Source organism: Convolutriloba macropyga, chromosome 7 (genome assembly GCF_964194025.1).
Source record: "Convolutriloba macropyga chromosome 7, txConMacr16.3, whole genome shotgun sequence".
Taxonomy (NCBI): domain Eukaryota; kingdom Metazoa; phylum Xenacoelomorpha; order Acoela; family Convolutidae; genus Convolutriloba; species Convolutriloba macropyga.
This window is the reverse complement of record NC_134474.1, coordinates 42,096,978-42,117,590: the sequence shown is the minus strand read 5'-3', so window position 1 is coordinate 42,117,590 and position 20,613 is coordinate 42,096,978. Positions and strand designations below refer to the sequence as shown.

At 35.2% G+C, this 20,613-nt stretch overlaps 1 protein-coding gene across 1 annotated transcript in view; it reads right to left on the bottom strand.

Moving 5' to 3' along the window:
• Positions 1-251: 251 nt before the first annotated feature.
• LOC142342294 (uncharacterized) overlaps positions 252-20,613 on the bottom strand; it is a 44,817-nt gene continuing 24,455 nt past the window's right edge. Inside the window, exons 8-12 of the mRNA XM_075393580.1 lie at positions 15,936-16,154; positions 13,979-15,211; positions 13,294-13,479; positions 11,068-11,199; positions 252-581 (exon numbers count right to left, since the gene is read on the bottom strand). Of these exons, the coding sequence (XP_075249695.1) occupies positions 406-581; positions 11,068-11,199; positions 13,294-13,479; positions 13,979-15,211; positions 15,936-16,154 (1,946 nt within the window). The 3' untranslated portion in view covers positions 252-405. The remainder of the gene's footprint in view (positions 582-11,067; positions 11,200-13,293; positions 13,480-13,978; positions 15,212-15,935; positions 16,155-20,613) is intronic.

Below are 20,613 nucleotides of genomic sequence, written 5' to 3'. Positions count from 1 at the left end.
TATATAATGAATTAGATTCTTTTATCCGGATTTGCAGCTATCATTTTCTACTACCGCAGGACTATTATAACTTGACCGGCAAATATTTATCAGTATGTACAGCCCCAAACTCTTCCCGCCAGACTACTTAACATAAACTTTTTTCCCCCAATTGCACGTGGTATTTTTATATAGTAACGTTCTAAATAACAACACATAAGTCGTGACTGAGGCCATAAACAGAATGAGAGAAGGGGTCAATGGGGCAGAAAGTATCGAATTCAGTATAGAAACTTTCTGACATCAATTGCAAGATGAATATTAACTTTTGCGCAACTAATTGTAGAGGTGGTATAGTTAGGGTTTGGTGAAATAACACTCAAAAACACCGAATATAAATGTTTACAAACAACAGCTTATTGGCTCTCAGGGCATATCAACAGTTGTATCCAGAAACGCCCCATCAAAGTGCAACTGAGGGTCAACAGAATTGAAGATTGAGCCTGTTAAGCCGAGTTGAAACTCAAAGATGATGGTGTCGTCTGTCCGAATATCGACTGAGAGGAACAGCACTTGCAGGGTATCGGAAGTCATAGTTGTCACTAAAATCAATTCAGCAATAATTTACTCATAAAATGATTGTAAAAAAATTTCTGCGCGATGAAACAGTCTCAGCTTCATTAGTTACCGAAAAAAATGTTTTTCTGGTCGGCTTTCGGCTTTTTCTTTCAAGGAGATAATTTTTTCTGTTTGTCAGTAGTCCCCAATTGCTAATGCAGTTATTATAAAAAATTAGTTTACGTCTCTTCATATCGCTTTACGCTTTGTAGAAATGGACAACGTTCATTGTTTTATATGAAATTAAGGCTTCAGCTTATCTGCAACTCTTATAGTAAATTTCATTTGCATTTTTAAAAACACTATTGCTGTATAGATCAGAGGTTCAGAGGTTGAGCTCAACATATTGACTTATGGTTAGTTAACTTGGACCAAAATAGAACACTTGTCAATACTAATGATAAGGAAAAAAATTGTTTTTCAAATTCTATATCCTACTATGCCATTATTTCAATCTCCACATTGGTCACAGGGCTGGCCATGGCAAATTTTGGGCAACCAGCCAACCAAATTAAGGAATAATTGTTTATTCTTGAGATTATTATTCAATCCAACTGTCTTCTTCTTCCGCTCACCTTTTATGGAGCTGGATCGTAGAGTCTTGTTGTGAGTCTGCTCTTAGAAGGCAGCTCACAACAAAACACTTTCATAGACAGTTTTTTTTAGAAAAACGTTATCTTATTCCAACAATAGAAAAGACTACAAGATTTAAAAAACCGTTCCATCAGTTTTTTAATTTTTGAAAAAGAATTCTCGCTACAAATAATTATTCAGACGACCATCAGATTTCATTTCTACGACAAGCAAAAAATCGACTGCAACCATCCGAACGTTCAAAGTTGCGCTACCATCCTGAACATCTAGATTTGATATTATTTAGAGGAAATTGGAGAGCATGACATGAAGAAAAATAAATGCAAAAATCAAACAAATGGAGCATTGATTATCTTGATATTCATTGACAATGGTGATAAGAATGAGTTCAGAAAAGATACGCGACTGATGATTTTTAACCAATAAAAATTGCTGACAACGGGTTTTTTGTGAAAAAGGAAACAGAACTAATGATCGAAGAAGTAAAAGAAAACACCCAAAAAGGATTGATATCTATCAATATCTACAAAAAATATAACTTCTAGCTTTCTTGTATCAGTCACTGATTTCAAGTTAGCATTAGTGTCCATAAACAATTGCAGATAGGATTACCCACTGTTGTTTTCTGCTTTTGGAAAAACAAAAAAAGGGTTAATTGTTGCAACTAATCAATTAAAAAAGTGGCACACTGATGTGCGTTGGCACATAATGTTCCGACCTTGATCATCAACATTCTTGGCTGAAGTGTCTAACAATTGAAACAGAGATAGATTCAATCCAAAATAAAAAAAAAATTAAAAAGAAGTTGCCGACAATTTGATTTTAAAAAAAACTTTAAAAAAGAGGAACGTGTTTTAAAAAATACTAAAGTCATTAAAATAACATTTTTTTATTGAATTGAAATTAGAGCAAAAGAAAACGATAAACTTGAAATCAACTCTGATACACTTATGTCAAATAGAAAAAAATACAGTTTTATCAAGTAAACACTTAATTTATCAAACAACAAAAAACGATCAGAAATCAATCTCTCAACTGACATATCGTTTTCAAACTAAGTCCGATAATAGTGTTAGAAAGATTGTTTACCCAACAATTATTTTCGATTGAACTTTAAGTTCTGAAATCGTATTTATAAGTCAATTCTAAGCTAAAAAATTGTCTTCGGCACTCTCTCATACAACTAATTTGAGGAGTTGAAATACAAATCAAGTCAGCCAGATAATCAGGTAAGTCGTGAGTCAGGAAAATCATATAATCCTTTAAATTGCACCAAAATGATTGATCTAACAAACTATTCAGTGAATCAAAAAACCGAAGTAAGCCAAAAAACAGATAAAGTGGAACAGGAAGAACTGCGAAAGCAAATGCCTTATAAAAACTAAAAATGTGCATCTTTGGAAAACAGCAAAAACAAGAAAAACACAAAAGACATTTCATCAAAATCAACTAATCAGTTTAAGGCGTAAAATATGATTTGTTAGAATCGTCAATCGGTCCCTATCGATTATTATTTGAAGAAATTTAAATTTTCTCTATCGATTTAAGTTTTCTCTAGGCGATTAGTTGAGATCCAGAAAAACCACGAAATTGTTAAAAATCTAAATAAACTTTCGGTCAGTAAGTTAACTACTCTGAAAGACTTTTCATCTGAAAACTGATCAGACTGTTTTTAGAGACGTAGGTACAGGTGAAAAAAATCTCTTACGAGCAAAAATATAAAAATGAACAACTGATTAATTAAAATGGCTAAATGATTGATAACGGGTTTCTGTAGAAAACAGCTAGGACTTTCTTTCAAAGAAGAAGGTTTTGTCAGATATTAGCATCTTTAATTGGTTTTTCCACGAAGACTTAAACTAATGTAACAAAAAAGGGAAAGACGACAGAATATTATAATAAGAATTGTCAGAGCACAATTTCATTTTCAGTCTCTTGAAATTATTTATTTTCGCAGTTAAAAAAGCTCATACATGTGGTATTTAAAAAGTTCTTTTATGACAATATGGCAATCAATTTAATTTCCATTTAATTAGGTTTCAGTCAAAATACAAAAAAAAATTGATTATACTTGAAACTCTACAAATTACTTTACTCTTACGAAAACAATTAGTTTCATCGTATTTAATATCATAAAATAACAATTGAAAATATTACATTGATTCCTTTGCAACTTGTTGGAATTTCAATGAAGACCTGTCAGCCAAGATAACAGAGTGAGTCTTTAAACCGATAAAAACGTGCTTATTTCATAGTATACTTTGTCCAATTTGCCTCAAGTGAAAAATATTACCCTAAAATGGAAAAGTTCAATGTTCAAATCCGAATTGGTTTTCCCCAGAAAAATAATTTGACCAACAATAGCAAGGTTAATAATTCACGGCTGCTAAAACATCAAAAAAGGCGAAAATATTAACATAATTGAGCGAAAGTTAACAATGATTGACCAAAAATGGCCATAAACATGAAACAATTACCTTGTAATTGCAAATTATCGGAAAACTTTCAGCCACGATGAATGCTCAAAAATGGCGAAACTCTGTAATCTATGCTCCACGATTTACGAGTGTTTTCTTAGTAATAGCACACACCTCTGGAACAAAAATATAACTCGCCCAAATTTGACTGAACAGAAAAAACCGCAATGACTACATGGATCGGCCAAAATTGACCAAAACAAAATTCCCCTGCACCAAAAAAAGCTAGCGAGAACAATAAATGCAATCGAATATAGATGGCTAAGGTAATCGCTTCAGAGTTATTGTTGGTTTCTTCGTGGGTCTTTTGTTTTGAAAAAAAGCGCTGTGAGGTCTCATTACAGGGAATTAAAGGCAACGGAAATATTTTTCAGACGTTTTAATACTGCTTTAGGTGCTTCTTTTTTTGAAATGTCATCAGGCTTATCATTTCCAGAAAATGTTATCTTTTCTCAAACTTTGTTGCTTGAGTGGTGTTGCTTGAAAACCACACAGAACGTACTGGAAAACCTCACAAATCAGATTTTAAATTCTTATAAAAAATTTCTGATAAGGTTTCAGTTTTATTATATTTATTTTGTTTGCTTTTGATGTTTAATCTTGTCTTGTTTTGATTTTTGGTTTGGAGAACTGTACATGCATGTTTTTTATCATGATCTATCAGTTTCGCTATAGTTTATTTCATTAGCTCCGACACTGCCGGTCCCCAACCCGGTATGAAAAAGGAAGAGGATAAAACTGCGCAGAGCATATTGGTAAATCTCGAAAAGTCAGTTTTCAGATTGACTCGAGAAAATCTCCGACAGCATTTAATTTGACTAGTTTTTTTTAATTTGAAGTTTAATTTTGTCTTGTTTTGTTTTTAACTTGGAAAAATGTGCACTTTTGGTTTTTACTGTACTATATCAGTTCTCCTATAATTTTGTAAATAACTCTACAACTGCCGGTCTCAAGCCCGGAATGAAAAGGGGGAAGAAAAAACCTTAAAAGTTATACTGGAAAATCTCAAGGACAAGACAAGAAATTTTCCGACAGTCTTTTAACTATTTCAGCTCAACGAACTGCCAAGGTCTGTTGGTCTCAGTGTACTTAGTGAACAATCTGTCATCGAGTCAATAATGCTCATGCTGGAGACTCAACACATGTGTTCTCAATACTTGAGATCGCAAACGCGAGATCGCATAATTATGCTTTGCATTAGGGATTCGAGAAAGTACATTGAACTGAAAATGAGCAAAAATGAGCATTCGTTGAGCTGAGAATCGCAATAAAATGAGATTCGACTCCACGTTGAAGACTCATCGTTATCCTTCTCCGCGGTATCCTTCTGATGGCCCTGATAACCTCTGCTTTTCGGCTATGTGAAAAAGTAAATCTGCTCTTCACGGCAGCGTTCAAAAATCAAAACTCAACTACATTCACAAATATTAGCGCAGGCTTGTTATCTCCAATGTAAAAATATCAAATTCCAATGAGACAGCCATGTGTTGATTAACTTCGAGAAAGCAAAAACAACCTTTCGATTGAATTATTACGTACTTTACGTACCTGTGTTTTTGATTAGACAATATCTTGTTTCTTGTCATTTGTCATCAACTTGACTTTCGACTACCAGAGCATCAATTTTGTTTCCATAATTTTGTTTCCATAATTGGCAGTTAATATGCGGCACATTTCTAACATTTTGCTATCTTTGCTTCTTTCTCTATACAATTGTTGTAATGTACTGCAATATATAGGTGATATAACGTGTCTATTGTGTTGTTTCGAGACTATTTTTACAACGTTTTTTTTGTTATTTTTGACATTGTCCCTGCTACTTTTGACGTTTCTGCTGTTTTTGACATTTTCTCGGCCATTTTTGACCCTTTTTGGGCTATTTTTGACGTTTTTCAGACGTGCCAAGTCTTGGACAAGACTTGCATTTAGACTTGCTCTTCCTGTCCCAGACTTGCATTTAGATTTGCATGTGGTGACTAAGACTTGCATTTAGACTGACAACTGTATAAAGTGACATGATCATAGCTCTGAATTAGTAATGATATAAAATTTGAACTTAGACGTTTGCAGTACTCATATTGACTTGCCGTTAGGTCCCGGGTTGTTTCGGAGACTCTTATACAACACTTTGTCTGTTTCTTTTTGTTTCCATTTTTGGTAAACAATGTTGTCGTTCTGAATAACTTTATTGTTCCAACCCACTTTTGGGGGGAGGAACTATATACTCAAATAGGTTTTTTGTTCTGACAGTTTTGGTCGACCGATATACTAGGGAAATGTGAGTGGTATCATTAAAAAGCTCGTTCAGCGTAGAGTTAGAAACTAAAACGATTTTTTCTGTTTCGTTTTTCACCCAGGAGTTATTGAGGTTTAAAGTTTTGTTTGAACACAGGAAATTTGGCATGAGTTTGTTCACTTTTAGCTCAATTTTCGTTCAAATTAAGATTTTTTCTTAAAAAAAGTTCAATTCAAGACTACTTTTCACGCTACCGAATGAAAAAAAAATCACTCCTAATAAATGTAAGGCGACAGAAATGCTAGTTTTGGTCTCGTGAGTAAATTTACTATAAAAAAATCGAATTCACTTTGAGAGCTGTTTTTCTAGAAAACTTTTCGCTTTTTTTGTTTTTAAGTCACTTGTAGACTAGTAACTTTCCATACCAGGAATCCGTTGATGACGAACCACACTTTCAATCAAATGAAGCTTAACGAACAAAACATTCGTTTTCGAGCTATCGCATTTGTTTCTTTTGGCTTCTGTTCTGACTTTTCGCAATTTTTATTGAACTTTGATATTCTTTTATATTTTACTAAATTTTACTAAGTCCTATAGCATAGACTCGTTCACTAAAAGTGCAATAGGTTCCTTAATGAGCATTAAGTGAACCCATCAGCTAATGGCAGTTAAGAAAATAAAATATAATTTCTCAAATTTTTATTGAAAATTAAACGATCTTAAACCAACTTTTTGAACTTTTTGTCATTTTCAGTAAAGACATGACTTCCTTCCTTTCTACTGCAACCAAAAATTTTTTCTCATTATTTCGGTTCCTTTTGAAATCTTATATCATTATTATAATACTGACAGTTCTCGTTTGCTTAGAAAAAACGTTCAATTGATCATAGAGAACGTTTTCAGAGAAAAGCTTATGGTTTAAATAGATTAGAGAATTTCTTGCAGTTTTCTATTGAAAGTTTGCTTCTTGCCTGTATTTGTTTCTGCTTTCAAAACCATAAGACTTTTTGTGATGTCTTATTGATAACTTATGAATGACAAACGTCATATTTCTCCCATGGAGGCACAATCTAAGGTATTTATTGATTTCCTTTGAAAGCTATTAAAATTAAGGGCGTTGATATTACGCGTTTTTCGTAAAAATTTCGAGGTTTTGATATAATTGTTATTATTTGTTGATTTTTTGAAGTTATTTTTTTAACGAAGAAGCATCCCATTGCTGTTGGAAAATTATTGAAGACAGAAAATTTTTACTTAAAATTTTACCTTTTAATTGCTTTGACACTTTTCGCTCTTTTTTTAGTTGCTTCTTTTGACTGTTTTTTTCTTTTTGTAGTCGTAAAACGCTGAGAAGTCTCATAAGCTTCTAAATGAGGATTGAATGAATGATGTTACTCAATGCAGTCAGTTTATATTGAATAGCCTCAAAGTGTATGATATTATTCGTTTTCAAAACTATTTTAATTTTGCAGTTTTTGTTGTTCTTTTCTAAAATGATGTTTTTAGCATATTTGCGTAATAACCGCTCCTAATTTTTTTCATATAAGCACCGAGTGAACTTATCTAATTGTTCAGTAAAATTTTAGCCGAATTAGTATAAATGATAATTGAAATATGAAAAACAATATTCAGATAAAGCTAATGATTTTAACGGCTTCAATAATTTGTGTTTTCGCAATTTCTTTGTTTTTTTTTTAATTTTTTTCTACAACTTTAGCTCGTTTCTATGGCTTAATCTCAACAAATACCATTCCTATCGATTTCATAACGAGTTTTTTGTAACCTTATCCAGAATTATTTCTTTAAAGGTTTTTGAGACGTATGAAGTTATGAAACGTTATGAAAAATGTTGATTGGTTTTTGAATTTTTCTTCATTATTCCTTTTTGTCGGTTTGTTACCTAGTACCATCAAGGAAAAATCCCTGTGTATTTAAAGAGTAAATTTGTGTAGCTAAGGTTTTATCTGATTGCAGTTTGACGTTGTTACAAGGAGCTTTTAAGTTTAGATATGGAGTTTTTGCCGTGAAGTTTTTGTGTTTGCTGATTTTGTTGTTTGTTTTTTTCTCAGAGTCTTTTTTATTATATATCTCGTGAGTACTTTGATGATGCATTTCATTATGTAATTCAATTAGTAGTTTGGGTGTGTATAAATTTTTTTTATTCAAACATATTTTTGATTATCTCTTCATTTGGTTTGCAATTAAGTCAAAAATGCAAAAATTTAAATGTAGATGAGCTCGGGTCGGAACATCACGTGTGATTGCACATTAACGAGCCTCCTTGTTGAGGTTTAGTTCGAATTGACAAACTTACCCCCGTCGCTAAAACTTTCTAAGAGTGTGTTATGATCATTGCAATATTAAAAATGTCCCGGCAAATCTTCAGAGCTTCCTTGGTCTTATATTGTTTCTCTCACGTTCAATATCAATTTACTTGCTAGTGTTCGCTACATTTTGTTTCGGCTGTCATTATTTTGGAATTTTCTTTTCCGAATCAGTGTTTGGCCTTTCGTCAGTTTGTTCAATTTGGTTGACTCTTTTTTGCAATTACTGCTTGTATAACCCTATGTATGGAGTTTTTGCCATTGTTGCTTCTAGCCCCATTTTCATATCGTTTGTTTTGATTACCTATTTAAATTTCGCAAATTTTCCACACTTTATGGTCAATGTTATTCTAAATATTTTTCTATATCATTCTCGAGTGTCTGCTCTCCATGACTCAAATGAGATCTGCTTTCCAGCGTTCTTATGATGGCCCATGTTTCACAAGAAACACGTTTTTTCCTCAATTTATGCTTTTCAGAACTTTGAGATACCCACGGCTATCTTGCAGGATCTTGAAACAATCTTGCAAGTCTTGTAAGATGACTCACAATCTTGCAATATTTCGCTAGAGTAAAAACTTTGTTAGAAACTCAAACCACCACCTAAAGATTTGAATAATGCAACATCAGGGGACTAATAAGACCGGCATGCCATTAAGTAGAGTACGACACAAAACAAACATTAAAATGAAATAACAAAAAAACGACCCAAACTCAAAATCCATATCTATTTAAAAAAACACTTAAAAACAAAATCAAAATAGCATTAGATAAAATAGAAACTGAAAAAAATGTACTTTACAATAAGCGGATAAGACCTGACCTTATTGAGACTAGGAATCAAGTTTAAAAAAGAAGGTTAAAAAGAAGCCAAGGTTCAAATATCAGAATTCAAAAATCTATTGAAAATTACGGAACCAAATAAAATAAACACAAATTGCAACCTCTAACATTCAACTCGAAAACTAGAAAATTTACGTATAACTCTTTAGGGAGCCAACAAGACCTGTCAATCATTGAGGTTGAGTCATAAAGCAACAAAATAACAACAAATAAATGCAACGGTTCAAAGCTTAAAGTTGAGGACAAAAAAAACAATAAGCGATTCCTTGAAAAATCTTACACATGTTTATCTGGGCATGATTTTATCATTGAAGGGAACTGTTTATTAAGCGCAACGCGAAAAGAAAAGCAATGGAACCACAATTTTTGACCATCATCAAATAGTCATAATGTTTTTTATCATATTTCATAGTGTCAAAATCAAAAACGAGTTGGTTAAAACACATAAAAAAACACAAAACTAACAAAAAATTTAAGTTTACTTCACAACCAATTTGATAGGTCTTCTCATTGGTGAGGCTTAGTTACATGTTGAAAAAAAAGAACAACCACAAAATGCAATGGTCAAAAATACATTGATAGTTTTGAAGACAAAAAATTGTAAAGCAAAGAAAACGCTTAGATATCAACTGACGGTATTAAATAAGTTCACCTAACCTTCGGAAAGAAACTTTTTGAGATTGTTCATTATTCAGAAATAAATTTGGACTAAAAGGGTTCTTGAATCAAACACTAAAACTGCAAATGCGAAATTCTCGAAATTTCAGAGAAAAAAATAGCATCAATGTCCTATAAAGATTAGCTAAAACATGAAATCGCTGAACTAAATAACAATATTATTCATTAGAAAGATTATTCATTAGATACTGGACTTCTTTTTAAGGAGACAAAGCTACAATTTTACTAAAATGTTACTGTTATTAAAATGTGATATAGCTCAGGAAATGATCTGGAAATGATCAAGAAACTTCGGTCTGGAAATGATCTGATCAGAGGTCTGTTTCTTCTGGTAATGGTCTGTTCAGAGGCCTATTCCTGATGGGAGAGTCTGATCAAGGGTAACTTTCGAGCGCAATTAAGTATGATCAGAGGCTACTTTGGCCTGGGATTTGTCTGATTAGAGTTCTGTTCCGTATCAGTTTCAGTACACAGGCCATCTTGGTCCATAGGTATCGCGGTCCAGTCATTACCCGGGTCGAGATTTCAGCGCCGTTTCAGCGCATTATTTTGTAAAAAATGCATTGAATGTGGTAAAATTCTGTAAGAAATGAGTTTAATGCGCTGAAATGCGCTGAAATGAGTTGAAATGCGCTAATTTTTCAGCGCAAAAATCACATAAGATTACGCTGAAAAGCGCTGAAACTTTGTATGAAATGTAATCAAATTTCAGAGCCTTTCTTAAATCTATTTATTGGATTTAAACGCTTTTTGACACCGAATCCTGAAATTCGAACCATTTAATCTTATATTCACAATTAATTTTTCTTAAAAAAATGAGCTGAAAAACGCTGAAATGCGATAAAAATATGTAAGAATTGCGCTGAATTCTCAGCGCATTTTTTACATAATTTCAGCTCATTATCCCTAAACTGTTTATTAATATAAAATCAAATTAAATTCAGGAATCAATGGAGCAGTGGATTGAGTGATGGCTACGGCACCGGAAAGCAGGGTCAGAGTCTCAGTCTATTTTTCGAAAATTCAGTGGTTTTCAGCGCGTTTCTGGCAAAGTTTCAGCACTTTTCAACGCATTTCTATGTAAGGTTTTTACGCTGAAGTTTTTGAAAAATCAGTGCATTTCATTGCATTACTTACATAATTATACTACTCGACTCGGTGATTACAATTATGACCCATGAAATGGCACCCACACGCCTACGTAGACGATGTTTTTTCACATCAACTTTCTCTACCCTGCCCTTGATACCCTATTGTACTGAATTTCGTGGAACAGTTTAATAGAAACTCGGATTAACTCTATATCTGAAAAACATACCGTCCACAGCAATTACGTTGTCTTTATTGTTTCTGTACAGAACGTTTGACGCAGATTGTCCGTTCATTGTGTTGATTGGTATTCCAGATACAGTACAGTCCACTTTGAAGTTGCCCTGATTGCCCTGATTGCCTGAAAACTCAAAGTAGAAATTACATTGTAAATTACACAAACGACTTTCATTAGGATGCTGGACCGTTTATATAGTTCCGATATTAAACCCATCCCCCCTCCACTATTCTAGACCTCGACTGCTAAAAGAGGTAACCTTGATTAAAAATAGTAACCAACGAAATCATTTCCTAGACACCATTTCTTAAACGTGTATTGTAAGTACAGTTTTTAAAATAGCTTAGCTGAAGTCAAATTATCACTAAAATAATGAATCTCAGAGCTTTCTAAAAGCTTGGTTTTGAAAAAAAAATCATTGCTATTATTAATACTAGATCAGTTGTGGAATTACTCTCGCGGCTGTTTGTGATGAATTTGGAGCGTTTTACGAATTTTTTTTTTGAGGCAGATATTCGGTGACTCAGTCACATATTCGGTGACTGGCCTTTAAAAAAGAACAACTATTTCGTGTGAAGAAAAAGATGACATGATTTCGTTTGCCGTCATTGACCATACCTGAGCCAGCCGATTCAACCTAGAGTTAATTTTTCTCGCTAGAGTTATCAATAAAACTTCCCGTGACTGGACTCAAAGTTTTTCTAACTATCTCGGATCCCGCATCCTCACCCCTTCACAGACATTAAAACCAAACGAGTGCAGTGGAATCCAAATTTGCTAATTTTTGAGCGTATTTTTTGTATTTCATGACTGGACAGAGCAAAATCTCACTTCTACTACGTGCATTTGATTAAAAAGTTGTTTGCAGAGTAGAATCGATGGCTGAACCGATTTCCAAATAGGCAAATATAGGCCGATCTAGAATTGTCATGTAGAAATTTTTTGTGCACTTAGGGCAGAGAATGTTCAGCTTTGTTGCAAGCTGGTATGATTATGTCTCATGAACAATCACGACAAACATTGATATCGGCAGCGGGGGTGATATTATGCAATATGGTCACCATTTGCTTAGGATCCCATTGTCGCCGTACAGATAATTCCTCTCATCCCTGTACAATCAGAAAGCCAGCAGCCGGTGTTTAGAGAAGCGGGAAACCAATTGTGGAGTAAGTGTAGCCCTAGAGCTTGTTTAGGAGATTTTGGCAACCAAACAGCTCATTGTCGCAAGCAAAGTGATTAAAGGCAACTTTTTAATCTCGTTGAAGTAACCCCAGAAATTTGAGAATTTTTATCGTTTAAGATCTTACAAATTTCTTACAAAATTGTCTTATAAGTAGTTATACGATTATGCGTCTTCTGACTAAGGCTTTTTAAGACAATTTATCAGGTCTTACTTGATAAAAAAAATTATCAGGTCTGATAAGATCTTACACGAAAAAAGTTCACTTTTGTCAGATCTTACAAAATAAAAATTCTACCTTGAAAGATCTTACACGATAAAAGTTCAGCCCTAGGTAAACTTTAATCGTGTAAGATCTGATAAGATACTTATCAGATCTCGTAAGATAACATCAGCAAAATGGAATTATTATCTTATAAAATCTGATAAGATACTTATCAGATCTTGTAAGATAACAATTCAGCAAAATTGAATTATTATTTTAGTTAAGTTGTATCTTATCAGATCTTACACGATTAAACTTCACTTAGGGCAGAATTTTTATCGTGTAAGACCAGTTAAGATCTTACACGATAAAAATTCCAGAATCACTGGGGAAGTGTCCCAATCAGAAAACCACTCACTGGAAATACTAATTATTCTCGCGATTGATTTTGAGGTAGTTTTGTGAGTTCATCAAAACTTCCAACTGTTTGTGACAAAATAAATGTCTTCGGTCTGTTTTCAGCATGTTAAATTTACCATACTTTTAGCATGATTTTAGCATGTTTTCAACATGTATTAAGCATGTTAAGGCCACTCATTTTTTAATGGATTTTGTATTGTTTAACTTTCTTATCTCTCCTTAAAGGAAATTGGCTCAACAGAAGGCATAGAGCTGGTATAATGTTCCTTACCCCTATTTCATGGATTTTGTAACAACTATGGGTCAAGAAAAAATCGTTTGTAACTAGCGTTTTTTTTCTAAAAGAATCCTGATGTTTAAACAAACTGTTAGAGAAGCACTGAAAGCAAAAGGGGGACATTGACAAAATTACCAGTAGCAGAGCACGAGGCAGATTGGGGCATAGGCCATTGAATGAAAAGACTGAAAAAGAGTGTTTCAGACTCCCCATCATTGTTACTGGCAGTCACAAATATGTCGTAGACCTCGAAGTCAGGAAACCCAGTGACTGTCAGTTTGCAATTCTGTAGATCTCCAAGCATCTCACATTCAAAAGAGCCTGAAACAGTTAAAATTATCCTGATTTTATGATCAGTTTTGTTCAGTCCATCGTACTTGATAACTACGTTCTTGCAAGATGTCTACTCCTCGTTTCTACATAGTCAAATTTCACTTTCTAAATTACGCCTCTTACTAACTATTGCATGAGTTTAGTCTTACAAAGTAAGAAACGGCTGAAGTAAAAGAAGCTTACTAAAAGACCTTATATCTTATTGTGTGAGATCTTATAAGACGTCTTTTAAACCTTCAATCATGTAAGATCTCATCATCTCTTACCATATAGAATATCTGTCCTGTACAATCTGATAAGATTCAAGAAACCATTTTAAAATTTTGCGAAAGAAGCGGATAACAATTTTACGTTAGAGCGGACAAAACGCGCACTGATTAGGTGTTCTCGATTATTGATTATTATATTGAGAAGGTTCACGAACGCTCCGCCCTTCAGAATTTGTCAAACTAAAACTTAATCACTGCAAAACTCTTTTTGTATTTACTTGTGAAGCCTCCTGAAAAAATTGGGGTGAAATGCTCCTGAATCGAATCAGTTTTTCCACGGATAAAGAACTGGGCTACGATTATCTTCTCATTGACAGCTCCAGCAACTTTATCATTTTGTGTTATATTGACTTCGCTGAAACCAATGCTGATAAAGGGCATTAAGAACACTGCGTCAAATTGCTGGCCAGAATAACCTTCATAGAGAGGAACTAAGTTCACGAAAATTTCGTCTTTTTGTTCAAGCCCGTATATTGTGCATATCGTTCCTATGACGCAGCTGACAGTGGAAATATGACGAGAACCGCCGAGCAATGTGCTGAAAACTTCGTACTCTGAAATGAGTCCATTACTGTACCGAGGAATGACGACTAAACTCCGGAAGTCTGTACTCGGCTCGAATCTGACTTCGTAAAAGAAGCCGACTTTATTGATTGCGTAATCAGACTGCTGGCTGTTGACCATGCCAAGAACCATCGTCATAAAAAGGCTACCCATTAGTTCCTCCGAAAAATGCTGAATAAGTTCTTTCTGAAATGGAGTTGAAGTATTCACAATCAATTCCTCATCTGGAGTCCTAATTCCATAAGCAATTGCGTCACAGATTCCAACTGTTCCAAATGTCATCTTAACCGAACCGTCATTTTCGACGACCTTTTTTACAAAGAAGGTTTCAGCACAGGGCGTATGAACAGTAGCCATTGATTTGGAACCTTTACTTTCATCGGTTCCATAGATGTCAAGTGTTAGCTCATAATCAGTGTTGGGTTGCAGGGGAGAAAATTCCCAAGAGGAGATGCTGTTAGCAGAGTCAAGAGTTGCAGAAAGAAGTACAAGTCCATCAGTTTTGGGTAAAATTGACATGACCATTTTTGAGTACCTTCCGTTGATTTCCCCCGGAAACGGGCCTCCGACCGAATTGGAATCAAGACTCTCAACTTGAATGTCTGCAAATGTCGGGAAAGTTGAAACTTCTAGAACAATTGTGTCCGGATCAACAGCTGTATCATCCGGAATTGGTTTCAGAAACACTTGATAAACGGATCCAGGTACCAAAGACTTGAGAGTAGCTGAGTTAATTGTCTCGTATGGAATTACAACTGGGGAGATTTCCTCTGGAACTATCCAAATTTTGGTTTCGATGTCTGGCATGTCAACAATCCAGGACAACTTGATATATGTTCGAGAAGTTTCAGTCACCGTAGCATTTCTAATTCGTGGTTCTATGTCACCTAGGAAAATGAAGCATGTCTGTTTACATGTCAAACAAAACTTCAGATATCTCGTCATCGGAAAAAGTGTCAAAAGTATAGAGGATTTGGATCACAGTGTTACTGGATTTAAAAATTTTCTTTTAATTCGAGGATTCCAAGTTTTGCTTATTTTTTCATATTCAATTTCAGGATTCCGAAATAATAATTTGAAGTCAATGTATTTGATTTAAAATTTGCAACGGTGCGAAAGACCACGCGGTTTTTTTTTAATTTTAAAGTACTTCAGATCGAAAAGTAGAAGAACAAGATATCTACTTGATATCTACTAGTCATGGCAAATCAGCAAATGGATTTCTAGCTGTTCAAAATAACATCAGTCACTCGATTTGTACTATGATTTTTAGTCTCAACAGTGTGAAAGTAAAATAAATAAAATGGCATGAATAATGTAGCCATAGTAAAAAAAATACAAAGTGAGAAAAACTATGATTCAACGCTGATTTATCATTGGTACTATGATCCGGGCCATAAAGTGATCGAATACCACGATCTGTTTTCAGTTGTATAACTGAGAATACATTGTGGTACTCAACGTCAAACGCACCAAAAGGACTTAAATTAGGAGAAAAACTAATAGTTTCAAAAATATGTTCAGATCATTGTCATATTCAACCTGTTAATGAACTTGTATAGTTTTCTAAGAGCCTAATTGACATTAAAATCGTCCGCGGCTGATACTAACTTCCAAAAACAAGAAGTCCGCATATTTGGGATTTTGACTCGAAAACCTCCTCTTCTGGTTTTACGATTTTTATATCAGTTGCTTTTCGACTGTAGTTGCAGTTCACTGTAGCAAATTGGGCAGCTTCTGCGTCAGTTGGTGACCCACACAATTCGCAATCCTCCCCAATAGTCTCATAAATGCACGAAAAGATCTGGAAGCCCGAGAACGCGATCAGTTCTAAAAAATTACTATTCATCAGAAGGAACGTTTCGATTCCTTAATATCATTTATTTAGCCTTTTTCCTGGGCTTCAGCTGGTTAACCGATTCTTCTGATGATCCTCAGTGTTGGAATTTGCAGAGAGATTTGAACAAATTAACATTGTAAGGCGTGTTTTCCTTTTTAGACTTAGATCAGAACTCTTTCATACTCGTGAAAAATTTTGATTCCCTCTATCTATCAATGCGTCCATTTATAAGCTAAATTTATATTAGCTGTACTTGGCAAAATAAAAATACTCAAAAAGAAACGAACTCTCAATTGCCAGCTGACTTGAATTGGCAAACTCATTAATTCCTGTTTGTGTCCCAATGATTACCAAATGACCAAAAAAGAATTTTAATCACTATTTTAGGCTATTTACGAAACAAAACTTCATATTTTTGTATTCAATGGAGTAAAATACTATTGGTTTATTACAATTTAAATCTTCAAAAAACTTTTATACGTAAAATCTTTAAAAAAAAAGACATAACCATGATCATAATGGCTTCTTAGAAACCATAGCAAGATCATACAAGAAATTTTGCCTTGACTTGGATGGAATCACATATGGTCTTTGATGTGGTATCTAAGACGAGTCATCCCGTGAGCGAAACATTAAATTAACCCCCCCCCCCCAAGTTTTTGGTACGTTTCATTTGAAATACAGTAGAGTGTCGTGGTCGATAACACGGGTCAAAAGAATTCATTAAGTTGAATTATAAATTAAAATTGGAACTGAAATTGTACACAAATTAGCTCGTATTTATAGTAGTTATCTATGCAAAAATATAGAGAAGATTCCGAATAGCTAAAAGTTTTTTACTTGATTGTCATGTGAATAGATCTTAGTTCCGAATCCCGGAGGTGATTTTCTGTTTTCATCAACATTTCATGGGAATCATATATGGCCTAGGTACAATCGAGTTCATTAGTTGGAGGTCGGTGGATGTTAGAATCAAGTTCCTGTCAGTGGGAGAATTTACTTCTGACATATGATTGATAGGTCAATTAGATAATGATAGCGGCAAAACAATATTAGAATTGAGTTTAGTTTTGTGACAATTTTTAGTGATATAACAACAAAGTTTCTCGATGCTTCTTTGCAAACATCACATCCTCTCTCCTTTTTTAAGCAAGTTTGTGGTATAGTTTTCTTGTTGATGTTCGTGAAGGCTCTGGTGATTCGGGTTGTTTGTGCTCTGCAGCTGATGTGGCTGTATGCCGAAGCTTCATCCTGATGTGAAGTTTCTACATCTGAGTTCTGAAATTGTGGTTCTGATTGAGATGTGGTCTCCTCCACTGCTAGTTCAGTTTTCACATTGTCCTCTTCTAGTCTCGCAATTTGGTTGCCGCTCACTAGAAAAGTCCGTGTCGAGTTTTCGGGCTGTATGAAAGATGTGTTCAAGACCTTCCTGATAATGAAGGTAGCAGGAACTGTCTTTGCCTTTTCATTGGCCTTGAATAGAATGGGTTCGCACAGGTCGAAATTTGCTATTGCTGGTAGTCTCACTTTGCGTCCCAACAGGAGTTCAACTGGAGTTTCGCTCTTCGTCTTTAAAGTGTTACGATGTGTCATCAGCGCCCTCTGCAGGAATTCTCCAAATGACACATTAAGATTGGGCCTCCATGCTTGAAGTGCCCACTTCACTGTCTGAGCAGCTCTTTCAGCTAGTCCATTAGCTCTTGGATGATAGACGGGTGAGTCCTTTTTCATAATTCAAAATGATTCACACCACTGTTTAAGGTCACCACTTACAAATTCAGGACCATTATCTGATACTGAAGTTTTTGGTATTCCGAATCTTGCAAAGATTTGACTAAGATATACTTTATCTGTTTCTGATGTTCTATTTCCAGCGGGGAAAGCTTCTATGCAGCCAGAACTCGCGTCAACCATTTTTAAGATATTTGCATGGTTCGTAACATAACCCCAATCCATGTGGAGACGTTCCCAAACGTCAGCTTCTGGCCACGCAGAGACTGTTTTTCCCAGGCTAGGCCAGTTCATTTGACAATTCTTACATTTACTAACAAAAGGTTGAACGTCTTGGGTAGTGCCAGGCCACTATGCTATCGTTTTGAGTGATGCGTCAGTTGCATCCTTCCCAGGATGTGTCTCATGCGCTTTTACCAAAACCAAGTGTCGTAGTTTGGGCGGAATGAAAGGAACAACACCTCTGAAGATGACTCCATTGTGTATGGCCAGTGCATCTTTGTGTTGTTTGAATCCTTTTTCCGCTTCTGAACATTGTTTCCGATTATCGCTTTTGATTCGTTTCATTATGTCCTGGAACAGTCTGTTTCTTCTAAGTTCAGTTTTGATTTCTGCTTGTGTCACTGAGCGAAGTATACGTTATTGATTGTGAAGCAATCTCGATCGTTGTCGGATTCGTCTTCGTTAAAACCCATTCTGCTCACAGCATCTGCATGAGGTATCTGCTCTACTGGTGTGTAGTTCAACTTATATTCGAAGCCCATTAGAGCTATTGCCCGTCTTGTGATTCTAGTTGATGCCGTCTTAGGGATTTCTTCGTCTGGTGCAAAGAGATATTTGAGTGGTTTGTGGTCCGTCTGTAGGGTCAATTGTCTTCCAAGAAGGAATTGCTTCAATGTTTTGACCACAAACACAATTGCCAGTGCTTCCCGCTCAATGTTCACGTAGTATTGCTCCGCTGGAGTCAATTTTCTCGATACATATATGACAGGATGTCCTTTCTCCGAAAAAAACCACTCCAATGAGTTTTTCAGAGGCGTCAGTAATAACTGTTGCTTCTTTTTGTAAACTACATGGTAGTACAAGTGGGTTAGCACATAATTCATTTTTTATGTCTTCACAGGTTTTTGGTTGACTTTTGCTCCATGAGAAATCGCTATTTCTCATGTTATTTAAAGGTAGCATTTTTGTTGCAAAATCAGGAATCACTCTTCCTTTTAATTTTCCTAGCCCAACAAGCGGTTCCAGTTGTTGTTAGTTGGTGCTTTTGCATTTTTTTCTATTTTTTCAATTTTTTTGGGATCTGGTGCTATTCCTTCCTTTGAAATGGAGTATCCCAAAAAACTAACGCTACCGACTGGTTTTGAGTTAGACATTTTCTCATTAATAGTAAAAAAATTTTTCACGTTGTCGATTCTTGACTGCAAGCATTCTCTTGTCGAACTGCTCCTTGGTAGTTCTATAGACCAACACATCGTCTTGACAAATCACAGCACCTCTGATTCCTTTGAGTGTTCATTCGATGCAATTCTGGAAGAAAGTTGAGGAAGAGTTTTCCAGTCCATGAGGTAGTCGGCACTTTTTGAACAGTCCCTGAGATGTGTTGATTGTGCATATATCTTTTGCCTCTTCGACAAGTTAAATTTGATAGTAGTCATCTGAGAGATCAATTTTGCCTAAGTATGAGGCCCCATGTAGGTTTTGGAAGATTGTCTCCATGTCTGGTATTGGGTAGTCCTCATCCATCACCTTGCCATTGATATGCACTTCCAAGTCAACACAAAGTCTCAGTTCTCCACTCTCCTTTATCTGCGACACCACTGAAGATGTAATAGTGACTCCTAGCTGTACTGTTTCAAGGATGCCTTGTCTGACCCTCTGTTTCAGCTTCTTTGTGACTTTGTCTTGAAGAGGTACTCTCTGGCTTTGCAGAACATTGGCTGTGATCCTGGTATCAGCCTGACATGAGCATTGTAACCGTTTACAGCAGGTAGGTGCTCGGTTGTGATGTTGTTCACACCGTCTTTGGGTAGAAGGTCTCTACCAAATAGTAGAAATTCTTTATCAGACTGCACAACTGCTAGTTGTTTTTGTGTGAGCCTGTTACCGTTCCACTCAGCGTGACAAGTAAGTGATCCCAGAAGCGTTAATTGATGACCATCACAAACTTCGAGATGTCTTATCTTACCATCCAACTGAGGCTTAACAAGCTCAGTCCATATTTTTGATGATCTCAATGTGTTATCTGCACCTGTGTCTACCTGCATTTTTACTTTGCAGTTAGTTATTGAGAAATATTCCCAAGTCGCAGACACGTTGAGATTTGTTCTTTATTATAAAACCATCCCATCTCCGATGGTGGAGATTCTTGCTCTGAAGAAACATTTTCTTCTTCGCAAAAGTTATTCTGTTTATTTTACTTACCTGAATTTGGTTGGGCTTTGCTTCTACAAGTTTTTGAGAAATGTCCCACTTTTTCACAGGTGTAGAATTTTTACTTAGCGCTGGGCAGGGTCTACTAGAATCTGACTTACCTCATTACCTAGTGCACATATTGTTGCTTTTATTAGCCGTAAAATTGTCATTTGGCTTTTGAAAGTTCTGTTCGAAGTTGAACCCAACTTCTTCTATCACAATAAAAGGCTTATTACCTGATGAAGAATTTGCAAAAGCCATTGCTTGACTTCTGAACTGTAAGCTCTTGGTCATTTCAGTAAT